The sequence below is a fragment of the Enhydra lutris genome, unplaced genomic scaffold (genome assembly GCF_002288905.1).
Source record: "Enhydra lutris kenyoni isolate GAN:26980312 unplaced genomic scaffold, ASM228890v2 scaffoldscaffold30, whole genome shotgun sequence".
Lineage (NCBI taxonomy): Eukaryota > Metazoa > Chordata > Mammalia > Carnivora > Mustelidae > Enhydra > Enhydra lutris.
This window is the reverse complement of record NW_019154114.1, coordinates 20,756,881-20,774,809: the sequence shown is the minus strand read 5'-3', so window position 1 is coordinate 20,774,809 and position 17,929 is coordinate 20,756,881. Positions and strand designations below refer to the sequence as shown.

The following is a 17,929-nucleotide window of genomic DNA, read 5'->3' as shown; positions in this document are numbered from 1 at the left end:
TTCTCTAAAATAAATCAATAAAACTAAACAAAAAAAAAAAAGAAGAAGAAGAAGAAGAAGAAGAGCATGGACTGTGCTGCTTTCTTTTCTGGAGTTTTGTTGTTTTTTTTTACTAAGTATTGACCGGTGATCTGCTTTCTTGGCTTAATGGCTATTTTGTAAGAAATGGATTTTCCGTTCTCTTGCTGGACAGTTGTTCCAAATGCAAGAAGGAAAAAAAAATCAATTATCTGGCATATGGAGGTTGGGGGAAGGGAAGGAGAGTTTCATATTTCCCCAGTCCCTTAGGCATCTATAAAGCTTTACCGAATTACCCCAGACCTTGGGTTCACAGCCACAGAGGGATAGATTTCAAGGGCTGTGCTGCTAACCGGACAGGATCACTGTGGCTTTCAAGTACTGACGTCCACGTTTACAGTGACTGCTAAAGTCCTCCCCTAACCTTGAATTCCCACTTGATCTGACCCACATCTCCCTGTATGTTTCTCAGAAAATCATCCAAGGCTGTAGGCAGGTAAAGGTGTCTCATACACATAATCTCCATGTAAGTATAGCATATTTGTAACATTTATATATATAAAGTTTATTAACTTACATTAACCTATAGATAAAGAAGGAGCTTAGAGAAATTTCGTGTGCCCTCGGACTGCAGTTTCATAGCAGTCTGATGTAGTGAATAATTTTCAGAGTGGTAATATTATTCATGAATTATTTTAATCTTGTTAATACAAGCATAGTATGATGTATTTTTAAATGAATAACAATACTGTTTTCTTAAAATAATCTACATAAAGTAGGAAAGCAAGAACACATCTTTAAATTTATTAAATGTTTTCTCCAGGAATCTCATGGTGCCTTTAAACTACCAGACTATTATTCTAGAAAGCCAGATGGTGTCAGTTTTAAAATAACTCGACCCTCTTCCCTTTTCCATAATAGGAAATGACCATAATTGTGGACAAAATAAGGTAACCTGAAAACTGAACGTGCTGCCTCCAGCCTTAGTGACCTACCATGGCTGTAAATCGTGATGTCTAGCTATTTCTACAAATCTGTTAAATGAGGCACGAAACATTACCCGGGGGTGCAGACATTATTTTTGCCACACACGACATGGAAGACAAGTCAAACCAAGAAGCTGTTCAGCTTCCCTGGCCTGCCTGGCCCGTCCCACCTCTCCTCCCTCTGATTGGAAGAGATAGTCCAGCCTTGGGGACGTCTAGGCAACTATTGGCCCTCTGTCCTATCAATCCTGTGTCAGCTGCTCCTTAGAACAAGTACACAAACAAGTATTGCTCAAGAGTGGGGGGCAGGGGCTATTCTCAGAAAGGATTTGGTCAGGAGGATTGTGAGGCCGCCCCTCGTGGATGGCCGGTCAGAGCAGCGTCTTCCCTGGGTGCTGGGTCCTCGCAGGCCCTGTCCGCAGCTGGGAGAGGCACCTTGGGCAGCCCGTCCTCTCCAGCGAAGCTGGGTCTGATGGACCATCAGAAACCCGCAGGCAGTCGCAGGCAGGAAAGCCGTCACCAGTCACCCACACAGCCTGGTACTGTTCCCGAAATGAGTGTGAACAGCTGGCTTGGCATTGCCCAGGTTTTCGTTGCAGCTTAATTCTAAGCAGACCCTCCAGGACTGCTGTCAGTCCAGCTTTTGCCCATATATGGGACTGTTACGGGAAGCATCTCTTGAGAGTCTGTGGCCCTCTTGTTTGGCTTTTGAACGTTTTCCTTTCTTTCCATTACCTCGGCTGTCTCTTCTGAACAGCGGGTAGGATGTCACTCTTCCCATCTGGGTTGTGAGACCCACAGTGGGTAAAGTTAACAGTTTACTCAGGTCCAGGAAACACTAGTTTCTGGGACTTCTGGGGAACCCACTGAGAAATAGCCTGCCGTGTAATCTGCTGATCTCCTTAGCCACGATCACTTTTCCATAACGAAGAGTTCATTATTATAATCCCATCTAGTGTTAAACGGTTACTTTTATCTAGTTTTTTTCTCCTTTTGCTTTAACCGCATCGTCCTTAAGTGTTCTTAGTATGGGATATGTTATACAGAAGGGACTATAAAAGTGTTCAGGACACACAAAGCTTTCGGGGTTGGGTGTGTAATAATTATCTGCTACCCAAGACCTTTCCCCTTGGGTTCCTTCCTGCCTAGGGGTTACCCGCGCTCCCACAGCTACGTTTCTACCTGGTTAGCACGAATTCAATCCTTCCACATCTTGGAGTGGGTTATTGTACACGGCCTTCTGTTAGTCCTGCTCTCAAGGATGTATAGATTCAAATAGGTCTGCCTACCTGTGTAGTTGCATAATCCAAACCATAAACAGAATAGTTTAACCATTTGGGGCGCCTGGGTGGCTCAGTTGGTTAAGCATCTGCCTTTAGCTCAGGTTGTGATTGTGATGCCAGGGTCCTGGGGTAGAGAGCCCTGGGTCCAGCTCCCTGCTCACCTGGGGAGCCTGCTTCTTCTCCCTCTCCCTCTGCCCCTCTCCCTGCTTGTGCTTTCGCGTGCGTTCTCTCTCTCATGAATAAATAGAATCTTTAAAAAAAATAGTTTAATGATTCTTCTGATGAAAATTTAACCAGATTACTCTGTACAAGGATACTACTCTAAGCTCCTCTGGGAGAAAACTGCCTGCTGGGGGGTGGACAGAATTAGAAACCAAACCGAACAAAAATGTAACAGGGGCAAGCATTATCCTTTAGAATGTATAGATCTACGCAGAACATAGCACATAGGCAGGCTAGTCGGGCGCGCTGCAAAAGTTTATCACAGGAGGTTCATGCATTTCTGCTCGCTGAAATCCTTCTGAGCCTGGATTATAACACTGTCCCACCAGGCTTCTCTAAAGCTGTTTGGTTCATGTTTCTCACTTTTTAGTCTTTTAAGCCAGGTTTGTTTTGTTTTGTTTTGTTTTTACTCAGCATTTAGTAAACACTCCTGACGGCTTGGTGTGCGTTAGCATATCACGTGACAATGGAGACATCTAGGGAGATTGGTATAAAAGGCAGCAAGTGTTTATAATAAAATAATGTGAAAAAGAGAACATCCTTCCTAGGAAATGCCATCTGGGGACAAGAGGAGGAGGGTTGGCTTTCTAGTGGCACAGGGTCAGGAGATGGGTCTTCCTGGTAGAGGAGACGTGACTTGGCTGACGACCTTGAATTATCAGACGGCTTCCCTGGAGAGATGGGTGTGGGGTTAGGCCTGGACGGCAGACTGGGCAATGATGTGTGACGTGATAAGGAGTCAGTGGGGCCATTAAATACCTTTAAATAGGTAAGTGCCACAATGAGTCTGCTTTTGGGTCTGTGTTACTACCGGCAAGAGCGCTGTGAAGCCGGTGGGGAGGCCGGACTGAAAAGCGGGCTAGGTGCAGAGAGGTCAGGTAGGTGTTGGCTTTCAATTGTGTGGACCCAAGCAGGTCAAGATTTATCTAAGACATACTGTTTTGTCATTTTTTAAAAGATTTTATTTATTTATTTGACAGAGATCACAAGTAGGCAGAGAGGCAGGCAGAGAGAGAGAGGAGGAAGCAGGCTCCCCGCAGAGCAGGGAGCCCCATGTGGGGCTGGGTCCCAGGACCTTGGGATCATGACGTGAGCCGAAGGCAGAGGCTTTATCACCACTGAGCCACCCAGGCGCCCCAGTTTTGTATTTTTCTTAGAAGATGTGCTTCCCTGATTACTGGATTTCCTCCCCACCTTGAGATCTCCCTATGGAGGCGGTCCTGCCTACTGAGGAATTTGTGGGAACCGGCAAGGTCATTAATTTTCTTATTAGCAAGACGGCCACCCTTGCCCAGAAAACACTGGGCGCTGGCTGGGCATTCTAGGCCTCCCTTTAGACTCGGGCAGTCCCTCCAGGCTTCAGGGCTGTGCTGGAGAGCGGTTCCTGTAACCACACCCACCGCCGGGGCCTGACTGGCTGGAAATGAGTAATAACGACAGGTTCTTGTTGCTGTGAGCTATTTAAGGCAAGTCGCGGTCACGAGACGCCTGTACACAGTCTCTCCAGTTGGGCCACACCTTCTGGAACACACGTGCCCTGGGTCGCAGTAAGCAAGGTCACCAGGGCCACCCAAGACCGCTGGCGACGAGGCCGGAGCGGGTGTCTTGGTCCACCAGCCCCATTTCCCGCTCATTGCAGCGCGGGTGGAAGCGAGGGCACGTCTGGTCGCAGAGGAAAGGAGTCCGACGGGCAGACTTCGGGCTTCTCTCCGGCTTCGCGAGGTCCGGAGCGCTGGACAAGCCCGCCCCGCTGCCCCGGACAGGCCCGGGCGCCACCCTGCGTAGAGTCCTCGCGGCCACGGTGCTAGCGCTCTCGGGACATCCTCCGGAGGGGTGCCGGGGGTCGGGGGCGAACCTCCAGGGGGTCCTCGGGGGCATTCTGGGGGGTCCTGGGGGACCTCGGTGGGGTCCTCAGGCCGTCCTGGGGGTGTTACGGGGGGAGAACGTCCGGTGGGATCCTCGGGCCGTCGTGGGGGGGGCTCTCGGAGGACAATCTCGGGGCTCCTCGGGTTGTCCTCGCGGCGTGGGTCACGCCGGCCGGGCCCACCGCGCCGCGACCCTGGAGCGCAGCGGGGAGGCGTCGGCCCGTTCGCTGCAGGCGGGGCTATGGTCGGTCGCGCACGTCGCCGGTCGGGAGGGGGCTGCCGTCGTGCGAGCTGGAGCCGCTGACGGTGACTCTTCCCCGAGCCGCGTCCAGGCGCGGGACCCCGGCCCGCGACTCGAAGGCGTCAGGCGGCGGCTGGACCGCAGGGAGCGGGTTGGCTCCGCCCGCGGCGGCGGGCGTGGCCGACGGGGCGCGGGGGCGTGGCCCCGGCTCGTGGGCGGGCCCGGCGTGCCCCGCCCCGCTCCCGGAGGCGGGGCTCCGCTCCCCGGCGGCGCGTGCGCACAGGCGGCGGCCGTCCCTCGCGCCGGCATGGCGGTGTGCGCTCGGCTCTGCGGTGTGGGCCCGTCGCGGGGGTGTCGGCGCCGCCAGCAGCGCCGGGGCCCGGCCGAGACCGCTGCGGCCGACAGCGAGCCGGACACGGACCCCGAGGAGGAGCGCATCGAGGCGGGCGCGGCGGCCGTGGCGGGGGCGCCGGGCGGTCGGGGCGCGGGCCCGCAGCCGCCCCCGCGCTGCTCGCTGCTGGAGCTGCCGCCCGAGCTGCTGGTGGAGATCTTCGCGTCGCTGCCGGGCACCGACCTGCCCAGCCTGGCCCAGGTCTGCACCAAGTTCCGGCGCATCCTGCACACCGACACCATCTGGAGGCGGCGCTGCCGGGAGGGTGAGCGCGCCGGGCAGGGGCCCCGGGGTGGGGGGCGCCCACGACCGGGGGCGCGGGGAGGGTCCCGGCCGGCCGCAGCGGGGACTCCGGGCCCCCCCGTCCACGGCGCCGGGGCGCGGGGTACGGGGGAGGCGGAGTCCCCGCTGTGCCGCGGAGCCGGGTCCACCCGCTCGGGGGCTGGGGGCTCCGAGGGGACGGGGGCGTCCCCAGCTGTGGAGACCGCACGGCAACTCGGTGGCCGCCCCGGAGCTGGGACTGCGTGGAGGCCGGCCGCGGGCTGACGCGCGTGGAAGCCGCCGCCGGTCCCCGGGCCTCGGGGGGCGGCGCTGAGGAGGGCGGAGGGGTGCGGCCGGCGGCTGCGGGCGGCGGGGCCGGGAGTGCGGGGGCCTGCGGAGGGCCAGGGGCTGGGTCCCCGCGGGGTGCGGCAGGTCCGGGAGGAAAGGGTTGCGTCGCCGGCCTTCGGGGCTCCCTGCGTGTGCGCGCCGGTGGGCGCCGGTGTCCCTGCGGCTCCGCGCCGGGTGCGGAGTAGAGGTGCTCCGAGCCCGCCGCCGTCGCGGAGATCCGCTCGGGAAGCGCACGCGTGGGGTCCGAGCGTTTCTCCGCGCGCCGGTCGTCGCCGTCAACTGCCCCGGGACCGCCGGGGCGCAGAGAGCTTGGGGGCTCCGCGGCGTCCCTCTGCTCCGGAGCGGCGCCCGCGGACGTCCGAGTGCGCAGCTTCTCCGTCGCCGGCGGCTGTGCGGGCGGCTCTGTGCGGTCCCGCGGGGACGGCGGGGACCGGCTCCTCCGTGCGCTTCCTCCGAGAGCCCGGCCGGCTGCGGTGGGAGCTGCCCGGCGGTTGGAATGTGCGTCCGCAGGCGGTGCACGAGCGGCCTGTCCGTCCGGAGGCCCCCCAGCGAGGGGGCGGCCGTCCTTTCCCCGCGGCCTGGCGCAGTGCTCAGGCGTCGGGTTTGCTCCGCAGGCCGGGCTCGGCGCCTGTGCTTTGAGATGCTGGACACGCTTCGCCTTCTTCCCAGGGGTTTTTGGGAAGTGCTGCTTCTGTAGGGCCGCTTGGGTGAAAGGAGATGGACACGGGAAGCGCTCGCCCCCTTATTGTTAGACTTCCTGGCCGTTTTATTGCATCTTCTGATTCCTTATTTTTGTGTTGTTAATGCGTCTTGTTCAGGGTCTTTTTGTGTTAGAAATTAGTAAAACGGGCTGCCTGGATGGCTCAGGTCGTGATCTCAGGGTCCTGGCATCAAGTCCCGCATGGGGCTCTCTGCTGGGCGGGGAACCTTCTTCCCCCACTCTCTCTGCCTACTTGTGATTTCTGTCAAATAAATAAATAAAATCTTTAAAAAAATTTGTAAGACTTCTCTGAAGGTGAGCAGTATTAATCTTTTGTCACGTACGTGGCACGTGCATTTCTTTGGACATTTCTCTGTGAACTCTACCTTTTGTTGTCCGCTGTCGTCTGCTTTCTGTACACTTACTTCTAAGACCCAGACCCGTCGCAGGCGGTCGTTGTGCTTTGAGAAGTTTCTGGGTGGGTCAGCCAGACCTGGGTGCTGGTTTCTGGTGGGTTTGTCTCCAGGGAGCTGGAACACAACTAGCTCAACTGTAGGACCAGAGACTCAACGGAGACATTTGTGTAATCAAGGCTTGAAGGTGTGGTAGGGGTTAAACTCACTGGCAGGGGCACCTGGGTGGCTCAGTGGGTTAAGGGTCAGGTCATGATCCCAGAGTCCTGGGATGGAGCCCCCCCCCCCCCACCTCGGGCTCCCTGCTGAGCAGGGAGCCTGCTCTCCCCACCCCCCACCCCGCCTGCCTCTCTGCCTGCTTGTGATCTCTGTCTGTCAAATAAATAAGTAAATAAAATTTCAAAAAAAAAAAAAAAAACACCCACAACAAAACTCACTGGGGTTGGATTTCAGGCTGAATTCTCAGTGGCTAATGGGAGCGTAGGAAGCCCTGATGAAGATGTAGATGGAAGTTGGGGGACAGATTCAGGACTGTAGTCCTTACCTGCTGGGACACTTCTCAGTCCCGTTTTCCTGGGGTAGGAGTCACTGTGACATTAGAAGCAAGGCATCTTGTCCACCAGGGTGGCCAGGCATGCTAGGAAAATTTCCATTTCGAGAAATTTAAAAAAAGGGAAGAAAGACAAAAATGATGAAACAGGCGTATTTGTAGTCACCCCCAGTAAATGTTCATTCTTGCATTATATTTGTCTTTGATTCCTTTACGTTTTTAAATATTTAACGCTTTTAGGTTTTTTATGTTTCTAAAGACTTTATTTAAATGAGAGCGAGCTCAAGCAGAGGTGGGGCTAGAGGGAGGAGCAGACTGCCTTTGAGCCGGGACCCCAGATCATGACCTGAGCCAAAGTCAGACGCTTCACTGACTGAGCCCTCCAGGCGCCCCTCTCTACCTTCTCATCTGCCCTGCCCTTCTGAGAAGCAGCCAGTGTCTATGGGTTTAATTTAGTCATGTGTGCATATGCCTGTGTACGTCCCCAAATACAACATTTTGTGATGTGTGATTTTTAGAAATAAATCATGCTGTAAATCTTGTGCATCTGCTTTTTTCCTTTGTGAACTTGTGTTTTTAAATTCTTCCCATGTGAATGCATGTAAGTCTGGTTCAGTCTTTTTAAATGCAATGTGGTGGTTCGTCATTGGAAGGGACCACACTTTTTCCTGCCCTTATTTTTATTTATGTGTTTGTTGTACTCAGCGAACAGTGAGCAGTGTCCCTGTCTGTTGGATGGGGCTAGCGGGCATGCGGAAGCACGGCGGCCGGAGGGGAGGCGTGAGCCCTGCAGTTTGACTAGGTACTGCCGAGGTACTGCGGCTGGGAAGCTTACCCTCCTGACACGAGAGCATGACCAGATGAGTCAAGAAAGGTGACACACACACGTTTGGCGTGCACGGTCTCATCACCAAGCAGCTGTCATTTCTGGTCCAGCTGCCCGAAGTGACCCCATTTAATCCAGTAACTGCCAAAATCTCTCTACTCTGAATGACCCATCTTTAATTATTTCAGTTCAAATGTGCTCAATGACTAGGGAGGGGGCACATTTAAAAAATATTACTGGCAGTTTGGATTTTTCTTATTTGCTTATCCTTATTTTTTGTCCACTTTCTACCCTATTTTTGTTTGTTTGTTTTTCTTACTAATTTGTTGGTTTTCTTCCACCTGGATACATTTCTGTTTAATATTTCAGGACATATCTTTAAAAGTCTATAGTGATATGCTGGTTAACCTCATTTCAGATGACTTTCGTGAAAGTTACAGTTTTTTTTTTTTTTAAGATTTATGTATTTATTTGACAGACAGAGATCACAAGTAGGCAGAGAGGCAGGCAGAGAGAGAGAGAGGAGGAAGCAGGCTCCCCACTGAGCAGAGAGCCCCATGTGGAGCTCGATCCCAGGACCCCGAGATCATGACCTGAGCTGAAGGCAGAGGCTTAACCCACTGAGCCACCCAGGCGCCCCAGAAAGTTACAGTGTTAATCTAACTTAGTGTTTTGAGCTTAAGTAATGATTTTCGTCAGAAAGTCATGAAGCTGGTCGCTAGGTCTTTGGCTTCACTAGTTTGTTCTGGTAGCTCCAGCTTCCAGCTTATCTGTGTCAGAAATTGGATGGCGGGCTGTCCCCTCTGGTATTCACAGATGTCTCATGGGGTTAGCCTCATTATTGTATGAGAACCGTCAAGTATGGGACGGGTCTGGTCTTAGTTCTCTTAGCTCCCCTACTTCATCTTTCCTGATCTAGACTTTTGGTTAAGGTGAGTTGATATGGCCAAAGCCCCAGGTCCATTTAGGTAAAAACCAAAGCCCTCCCAGCCTTGGTGGGTAGGAGGCCGGATCTCAGGCTGGTTGAGGGGTGAGTTGGCTCCTCACGTGTCCTGGAGTGGAGCCTCGGGGTCTGGTCCAGCCCTGATGGGTATAATGGTGGCTCCATGTTTTAGTTTGTTGGGAGGATGAGTGAGACTAATTAGTGAATTTGCATGTTTACGTGCTTGCTTTCTGTCTTGTTATAATTGGATTTCCCAGGACAGAAAATAAGCCACAAAAATGGGAAGTGGGAAAGAATAGCACATACCTGTGTTTTACTACTTTGAAGAATTTGGGGCCATGATTGACTTTCAGGGTGCAGACGATGTGTGTGTGTTTAAGGGCCGTTCCTAAAACGACAGGATGAGTTTGGAGGGTGGGGGGTAGAGCTAGAAACTTAAAACCAGGTAGCTATATTTATGATGTTTGGTGAGAAGCTCACAATTTCCAGTGCCCTAGCAATGAATCAGATATTTTTGTAGGACTTCGGCCTGTCCTGTCTGTTGCATACCGGAGCTGTTGGGTTAAATATTTTCTAGTGGCATTTCTCTAGGGAGGTGAAAGGTTGCTACTGAGCAGCCAAGTCTGCCAAGTCTGCGTTCCTGATTTTGGGGCAAGCACCGGAGGACTAGGTGATACTTATCTCCTTACAGGAACCAACCCAAACCAAGCCCAGCCCCCAGGGCAGGCCCAGGCCAGGGTGAGGGTAAACACTTTTTTGATGCATCACTCCTTTGGCTGTGGGCCGCCTGCAGTTACTTGCGTGTGGGGCTATAAATAAGTCATCATTTCTCAGACTTTTGAGGGTAGAAGCCAAGTGCGTTATTTTATTTTGCCTTTGACCCTGACAAGGCTTTTCTGCGTTACTACCTAACATTTACTCGGTGAATTTTGAAGTCTACATTCAGACTGTAGTTCTAAATCAGAATATTCAAACAGTAAAAAAAGAAAATTAAGAAACAAAGGAAATGCTCATATGTGTATATTCTCCTTCCATACTGAGCTTTAAATATTCAGACGCAAGGATTTTATATTATTCAGCTCAGTACCTGTCGATGTCTGGTTTTGAATTTATAATGTATAATACTACATATTATATTATATAGTATTGTATATTATAATACATAATATATAATATATAATTTGGTCATTTCTGCCCTTGATGGTAAGTTTTTTTTAACACAGAATATTTGTATATAATGTTTTGATTTGTTGTAAAGTGGGATTAAATTCCATCATAATTAGGAATAATTCTTTTCCAAAAAAAAAAGAGTAATCTTTTTCTAATAATGTATGGTTTTTATGACAGAAATGGGGAATTAAAAACCAGTATTTAATTCTGTTTTTGCAAACAAAAGAAAACGTTTCTATTCTATATGATATGCTGATGCAAAAAAATAAAAAACGTGGCTTTTGTTAAATACGACTGAAATTGGAGGGTTGTTTTGGGAAGAGGTAAACTGGGCAAGTTGTGCATTTTAAGTTTGGGTTTAGGGATTTCTGTGATTCCTCTAAAGTGGATCCTTGCTCAGCCGGCTGGTTTTGGCCGTGGGGAGGGCGGGTTGGCAGGTGGATGAACAGACTGCCCAGGCAGTAGGGACACAGGTCTTAACCACGGGAAGGGGAGACCAGCCCGCCTGTAGCAGGATGTCAGAATTGGAGGGGGAAACCTTTATCTTTTTCTTCTGCTTTGCCCTTTGGAAGGACTACAGTTCTCTGTACTTAGCATGTTGAATCTGTTGTCCTGGTTTATAGAGAAACCTCTTCCTTTCCCTTCGCAAAGCAGGAAAGGGTGAAGGGCAGTGGTGCCTCACGGGGGGCATTTTTCAGACTTCCTTTATGTCAGCCCTAAAAAAGTAAGCTAGAAAGTGAACCTGGTACGCAGAGAGCATCAGGTAAAGATCCCCCCCACCGCCGCTCCCGGCCATATTTAATCGGACAGACAGTGGTGCTTTGCCAAGAAGAATGGATTGGTTGTTAGAGGTCCAGGCACGGCCATTGTCACTGTTTTCCTGTGCTTATAAGAGGATTACGTAATGCGCTGAGGCTCTGGGTTTGTCTTTCTGGCTGGAAAGGGCATGTGAAGACAAGGGTGTCTTTGGGACTTTGCAGAGAACAAGTATCCTCTCGAAAACGAAGGCTCTTTCCGGAGACGGGCAGGGTTTGGAACACATGAGTCAGCACCCTTTGCCAGCGATACCATCGGTGTCCACCCGGTGGCGATAGAGAGGCTGCTACACCCCACCCGGCCAGGCGGGGGGAGTTTTAGTGGAGGAGCAGGGAAGTGTCGGAAACACCAGACCACGTCCAGGGGGAGATGATGGCGGAGTCAGGCTCACAGGCTTCTCTCCTGGTCTCATACATGGGCAGTGGGACAGTGGATGTGCAGGGTGGGTGTCTCAGGGTGACAGAGGGGCCTTAGTAGGCATGGGTCTCCCCTGGCCAGCAGGTGCTTGTCATGGGAGCTGGACTGCGGTCAGAGTCGTCTCGCTGCGGGAGTGCGGCTTGTCACAGTGTCCGTTGGTACAGGGACTGTTTATCTTTGCGTGGCCCGGACTCGGTGAGAACGAGTCACGCTGATCTCAGAGGCGGTTTCAGCCGTCCTGGGGAACTGTTTGTTCTGCCTCCCAAGTGTTCCCGGTGTTTATCTGGAGACACCTGTGGGCCGTGTCCAGATTCTGAGTGTTACAGTCTTGCCTCCTAAGATGAGGTGGCTGCAGAGTGTTTTCTAGATCTCCTACATTATTTAAAAAAAAAAAATGTCATCCAGTTCCGGTAGTAGCTAAGTAGAGCGGTTGAGCTCTGTGGGTGGAGGGCGTCCTGGGGTGCTGGCACCGACAGCTGTGCTGGAAGCCTGGGCCTGGTTGCCAGACCCCTCCGTCCTGCCTGGTGGAGGGCCCCTCTGCCACCAGCCCCCACCCCTGCCCTTGACTTCTTTTTCATCCTCAGAAGTAAAAGTGTGAGCCATATTTTACTAAGGAGTATAATTATCCCCTAGTTTAGTGCAAACAGAATTTTACTCAGAGCACAGCAGGTGGGAAGGAGGCCTCTGGCGCACACCGCAGCCCTCCTCCCTGGCTCCGTCCTGCTTGGCCGGCACCATGTCCGGCTCACCGTCTCCGTGCCTCCTGCCTCGGACTTACCCAGTGGGGCAGCGGCCTCCTTGGACCCCCGCACCCCCACATTTCCTGCTATATCGCTGCCTGCGTTGCAGCCTCTGCCACCCGGCCCCCTGCAGTGCTGGGGGAGAACCTCCCCTTCCGGATGGATCTTGTCTGCCCACAGACTCGCGGCAGGTTGTGTCCTAGTGCCACGCCCGTCCGGCGTGGCGGGGCGCCCCCCTCAGTGGCGGTGACCGGGAGAATGGGACTAGGTCCCCGCCGTGGCAGCCTCCCGGTACCACACAGGGCCCCGAGGAACAGCGCTCACTCTGTCAGTCACATTCTGCTCCACGCGCGCGCACATCCCAGCCCCGCTGCCGCGGCTGCTGTGTCCCTGAATCTCCACCTTCTCCTCCGGGGAAGGAGCCTCGGGAAGCAGAGCCGGGTCTGCTGGGTTCACCCGCAGCGGGGAGGGAGGGAGAGAAAACCTCTAGCTCACTCCCACCCGCAGACACTGAGCGGAGTCGCGCATGTTCAGGAACACGCTGTGGGGCTGGGGAGTTTCTGGTCCAGCCGGGCCGGTGGCCCTGAGCTCGTGGGACAGGAAAGAGAGGAGGGCGCTTGCCAGCCCCAGGCGGTGAGGTCACATGAGGCTGCCGCGTATGTGTTGACCCAACTCTGCCAAAGCAGTATGCTGTTCCTCCCTCCTGGCAAAATGTTTTTCAGATAGCTCTTCGGAAATTTTCCGATTGGAATATTTGAAGTGGCAATTTAATTTTTTGTTATGGTAACACATACACAAGCAACAGCGGCCGTTTGGACCGTTTGTTAGTGCAGGGCTCTGATGGTCCGCTGTGCGGTAGGTTCGCCCGTACCCCCGCCCACCTGTCTTGCTCGACACCTCGGCTCTGTCCCCTCACACACCTGCTCCCCTGCCCCCTCCTGCAGCCGCCGTCCCGGCTGTCTCTGGGAGTCTGATTGTCCAGGTGCCCCATACCCTTGTTTTTCCCTGAGTACGATGTCCCCAAGGTTCATGCCTACTGCGGCGGATGACGGAGTTTACTGCCTTTTTTAGGCCGAGTAACAGTCCACCCGAGGATGGACCACGGGGTGTGGTTGGCTCAGCCGCCCGCAGGCGCTCAGGTTGCTTCCATCTCTTGGATCTCGTGAGGTCCTGCTGCGAGCCGGGGCGTAGCCGTGTCTGAGCCCCCGCTCTCAGTTCTTGGGGGCTGTATCCAGAAGCAGAATGATAGCTGGATCCCTGTTTCTGCACAGCACGGCCGTTTCATTTTGTAAATTCCCGCAGGTCTGGCTGACGCATGCTCCTCCCTTCCCAGCTTTTCGTTTTGTTTCGTTTTTGCTATCTTTGGAGTAAATATTTCCAGAAAAGAATTGCTTAAGCTCCTTTATATAACAGATTAGCAAGGACTTTTTTTTTTTTTAAGTTTTTATTTACGTAATCTCTGCGCCCAGGACGGTGAGCTGAGGAGGCAAGCTCCACTGAGTGAGCCGGCCGGACGGCCCCGTCAGGGGAACTTTCTGAACCGACAGCCTGGAACACCAAATCCAGCGTTGGATTGAGAAGCGCCTGTAGGCGGCACGGTGGCATGCCTGTTTGCTGTCCGCGGGGACAGGACCTGTGTCAAAGGGCAAAGTTCACACTTATTGTTTTTCTGGAAGGATACACGGTGCTGGTGAGTACACGTGCCTTCCAGCTATTTTAAGGACCGGCTCCCTTGATGACTTACGGGAACGTGGATAGAACAATCAGAGGATGTGGTGTTGTTCTGAGTCCCTCTTTAAAAACAAAAAAGGTTTTCCCGTCAGGTGGAAAATAGCAGACAATTCTTGTAGGAACGGTTGGGTCAGAGTGACATTTGTGGATTTAGTCTGACTTTTTGGGAACATTAAGAAGAATCCACCAAGGACGCTCTGTTAGCACCACGCCCTAGTTTTGCTTTCCTTCTGGTTGTTGGAGGTGTTTGTGGTTCCCTTATCTGCTTGTGCAGCTTTAGTTCCTGTGCCGTATGAGCAATACCATTTCTTGACACATGTGCAGAATTTTTTTTTTTTCCTTTATTTGAGAGAGAGAGAGAGCAGGAGCAGGGGGAGCAGCAAAGGGAGGGGGAGAAGCAGGCTCCTCCCTGAACAGGGAGTCCCATGCCGGGCTCCATGCTGGGACCCTGGGATCATGGCCTGAGCCAAAGGCAGACGCTTCACCAGGCGTCCCGTGTGCAGAAATTTATGATGAGGCGGCAGTCCTGGGTACAGCCCTCACCGCCATTCAGAAGCATCGTTCCTGTCAGGTTGGAGTGTGACTTGGAGTCTGATTCAAAAATCGTAAGCCAGGTCACCAGTCTTCACCGCCTGGGCCCAGAGACGCGCCCAAGCACCAGGAGCCTCACAAGGGCCTGGCCGTGGGCCTCAGGTGCCGTCCGCCACGAGAGCACGCCCAGGTGCGTTGTCAGGGCTCTGACCCGTATCTGACCGTTGGCACTGAGAGTCACGGTGTCTTGCCCGCAGCACTACACACATGACAGGAGAAGACCCCTGCCCCTGCGGCCACCCGCTTCGTCACCGAGGCAGGAGGAGACCCGTCGTGTTTGTTCCCGGCAGCACCGGCGGCCCCTGGAGCCGGGAAAGGGAGCTGTCCGTTCAGAACCCCCGGGAAGCAAACCGGGCGGGCGCCGGTCTTGTTACGCAGTAACAGGTTTGAAGCGCATCGTTTGCACAGGAGAAAGCGAGTGGCTATGGGGAGCCCACGTGGTGGCCCTGCCCAGGTTTTCCGGGGGAGCCACCTGGCCGCCACGGGCAGCACGGAGCCAGCGGCAGGCGGTGGAGAGAGCAGACGGAGAACAGAGTGCTTCTCAGTGAGAGTGGGGTAGACTGGCTCTTCCGGAGCGCTCTGCTGACCAGGGTGAGAGTGGCCTGTTCAGCCGGTCCACGGGGGGAGCAGGGCTTGGGACAAGCTGTGGTCTCTCATGCTGGGGACCCCCTTGGACGGGGGTGTTGCTGTGTCCCTGCCCCAGCGCACGGACGGCGTATTCCTCTGCAGTCCCTACGCTTGCATCGTCCTGTGGGAGGGAGTGCACGCTCTTGACAGCAGGATGAAACGCTTCGGATCGTTTTGCCTCACAGTGAGCAGGGCCGTGACTTACATATTAGGAGTCTTCAGCTTCACGTCTCCCTACCTCATGACGAGTTAGGGAAAAGCACGGCTCCCTGGGAGGCCTGTGGGGAGAGACTTTGCCGAGTAGCTCCCTCGCCCCAAATACCTTCTCCCCTCTGTGCCTCTGGAGCTTTGCCTCCAGCACTGCTGCACTCCGTCAGTGCGTAGATGTGCTCAGGCTGGTATCATCCACGTGGGCACCGTCGGGAGTGACATCATGAGGGGAGAGCCCTCGGCCACTACTAGCCACGCTGCGTGAATCCACGGTTCAGACGGACCCCCGAGCTTCCCGCCTTGCCCAGCCTTGGCGGCCCTTCCTGGGATGGGAGGTGGCTGTGCGCGAGGCCCCGGCTGGGCCCCTGCTCCCCGGATGAGCACCGAGTCCTGGTCGGGAGTGTGTGAGGGCTTGGGCAGCGGGGGCGCTGAGCACGCTTCCCGCCCCCGCTCTGCTCACCCCTGAGCGGCGTCCCATTGGGCTTTGCTCTGGGTCCCGCACCACGAGCTCTGCTGCCTTGTGCAGTCCTGGGCCTCTCTGTGCGTGTGTTCTCCTCGCTGGCGTGGACAAGACAGTGGCCGTGCTCAGGCCTGCCAGCCAGGTCGGTTACCGTGGTGCCTGGCCCGCGCAGAGGCGGGTGGTACCAGGCGGGCTGGTCGCTGTCAGCACTTGGTCCCCTGGCAGTTCTGGACTCATGGTGATGAGCTCCGTGTGGTGCTTTCCTTGCAAACCCTCGCTGGGACCCGACCCGAAGGATCCGAGGTCTCAGCTGGGAAGCTGAGGTGGGTGGCTTGGGAAAGTGGGGTGGGGTAGGGACAGGGAGGAGGAAGCGGGAAGGCGCTGTCAGCTAGGCGAGGCCGAGGAGGCGGGGAGGGCATCCAGGGTCTCCATCATCGCTGGTTGGGGTCGGGGGCTGGTGCCGAAGAGATGTGGTGCGGCCTTCTCCTTCAGGCCTTCATCCGGCCCCTCGCCCAGGTCTCCCCTCACAGGCCCGCGGCTTTGTGTAATAGAGCCAGTGGCAAGGGGAGCCGCAGTGCAGGTTCGGGGGCCTGTGTGGGACCCTGACACCAAGGACGATCTCATTGCCACGGCAGCGTGCTGTTCGCAGACCCCCGAGTCTGTGCCATACGCTTCATGGGCCGGGATTGTGTGATTTGGGGTTTGTGCATTTAGGCTTCTGGAGGTTCTTGGGATAGTGTGGATTGTTGCTTTGTCCAGTGTGGTCTAAACACAGGATGAGGGCCTCGCTGGTGAGTGTGGGTGCAGTGGTGAGGGACGGACTCCGCCTTGGAAGACAGGGCCAAGGCTTCGGCATGCACCTTCCCTCCCCGCCCTCAGCCTGTCTGTCTCTCTGTGGCCTCGTGACTTCTGGCCTGTGATCTCCAGCACATGTTTCTTGTTGCAGAGTATGGCGTTTGCGAGAACCTGCGGAAGCTGGACATCACGGGCGTGTCTTGTAGAGACGTCTATGCCAAGCGTAAGTGAACCTCTTGCCCGCCACAGCCCCCTTCGTTCCAGAGGCAGACGTAGAGTGAGCACCCACGACAGGAGTGCGGAGAATGTGACCTACAGCCCACAGTTGCCTCCCGGACGACGGCGCTGGGAGCAGCAGCTCTCAAAAAGGGTCTCTTTCCTCCATCTCCGGGGGTGTCTCGTCCTTATTTTCAGCCCGTCACATACAGTAGTGTCTTCTGTTAGGCGTGGGGAAGCGTTAGGTGTGAGAAACTGGCTGCACTGGGGACAAGCCTGGGGAGCTCCAGAGGTTCTTCTTCCTGGATCCTGGGCCGGCAGCCCGAGGGGCACGTGCACAGCAGCTTCACTGGGAAGTGTGGCGGCTTCCGCAGGCTTCCTCGGCCGCCTGGCTACAGCCCCGCGTCAGGCTCCGCCTTCGGGTCTCCATCTACCAGGCGACCTCCCAGCCCCACGTTGAGCACTCCAGTCCCCATTTCCTGTTCTCTGCTCGCTGGCTTTTCAGAGTCACCAGGGACACACCCCGAGTGCTCCGACTCCCCCCAGCCCCACATGTCTTTCCTCAGTGCTCCTTAGCGTGAGGCTGTGAAGATCTGTTCACACAGACACTGCCTAGGAGCTGTGGCCCGGCACCGACCCGCAGGGAGCAGCGGTGGGTTCACCCCTGGGCGGCGGTCTCATGTGGTCTTAGCTCCCCGGGGCTGGGGATCAAAGGACAGAGTAAGAGATGATGGGGACCATCTTTGGTTAAAGTTGACTGTTCACTGCTCCTAAAAGGACCTTAAGGGGATGCCTGGGGGGCTCAGTCAGTCAGTCAAGCGTCCGCCTTTGGCTCAGGTCATGATTGTGGGGTCCTGGATCGAGCCCGGCGTTGGGCTCCCTGCTCAGTGGGGAGTCTGCTTCTCCCTCTGTTCATGCTTGCTCTCTCTAAATAAAATCTTTAAAGAAATAAAAAGGACCTTCAAGTTTCATTTTAAAACAGTCTTGGTAGATTTGGGTTTTCACATCTTTGGAAATGTATCCATTGAAAGCAGAGCAGGTGCTGCCCCTTCCCAGATGCCTCACCGGGGTGGCGGCCGTGGTCTGACTCAGGACTGAGACGGAAGCGG

At 54.7% G+C, this 17,929-nt stretch overlaps 1 protein-coding gene across 3 annotated transcripts in view; it reads left to right on the top strand.

Moving 5' to 3' along the window:
* Positions 1–4,913: 4,913 nt before the first annotated feature.
* The window catches only part of LOC111152919 (F-box protein 31), a 36,591-nt gene continuing 23,575 nt past the window's right edge, over positions 4,914–17,929 (top strand). For 2 of the 3 annotated variants that reach the window (XM_022511659.1, XM_022511658.1), the window contains exons 1-2: positions 4,914–5,271; positions 16,756–16,827. In XM_022511659.1, coding sequence (XP_022367367.1) covers positions 4,923–5,271; positions 16,756–16,827 — 421 coding nt within the window. In that variant the 5' untranslated portion in view covers positions 4,914–4,922. The remainder of the gene's footprint in view (positions 5,272–16,755; positions 16,828–17,929) is intronic. The other variant, XM_022511660.1, reaches the window with a different exon arrangement.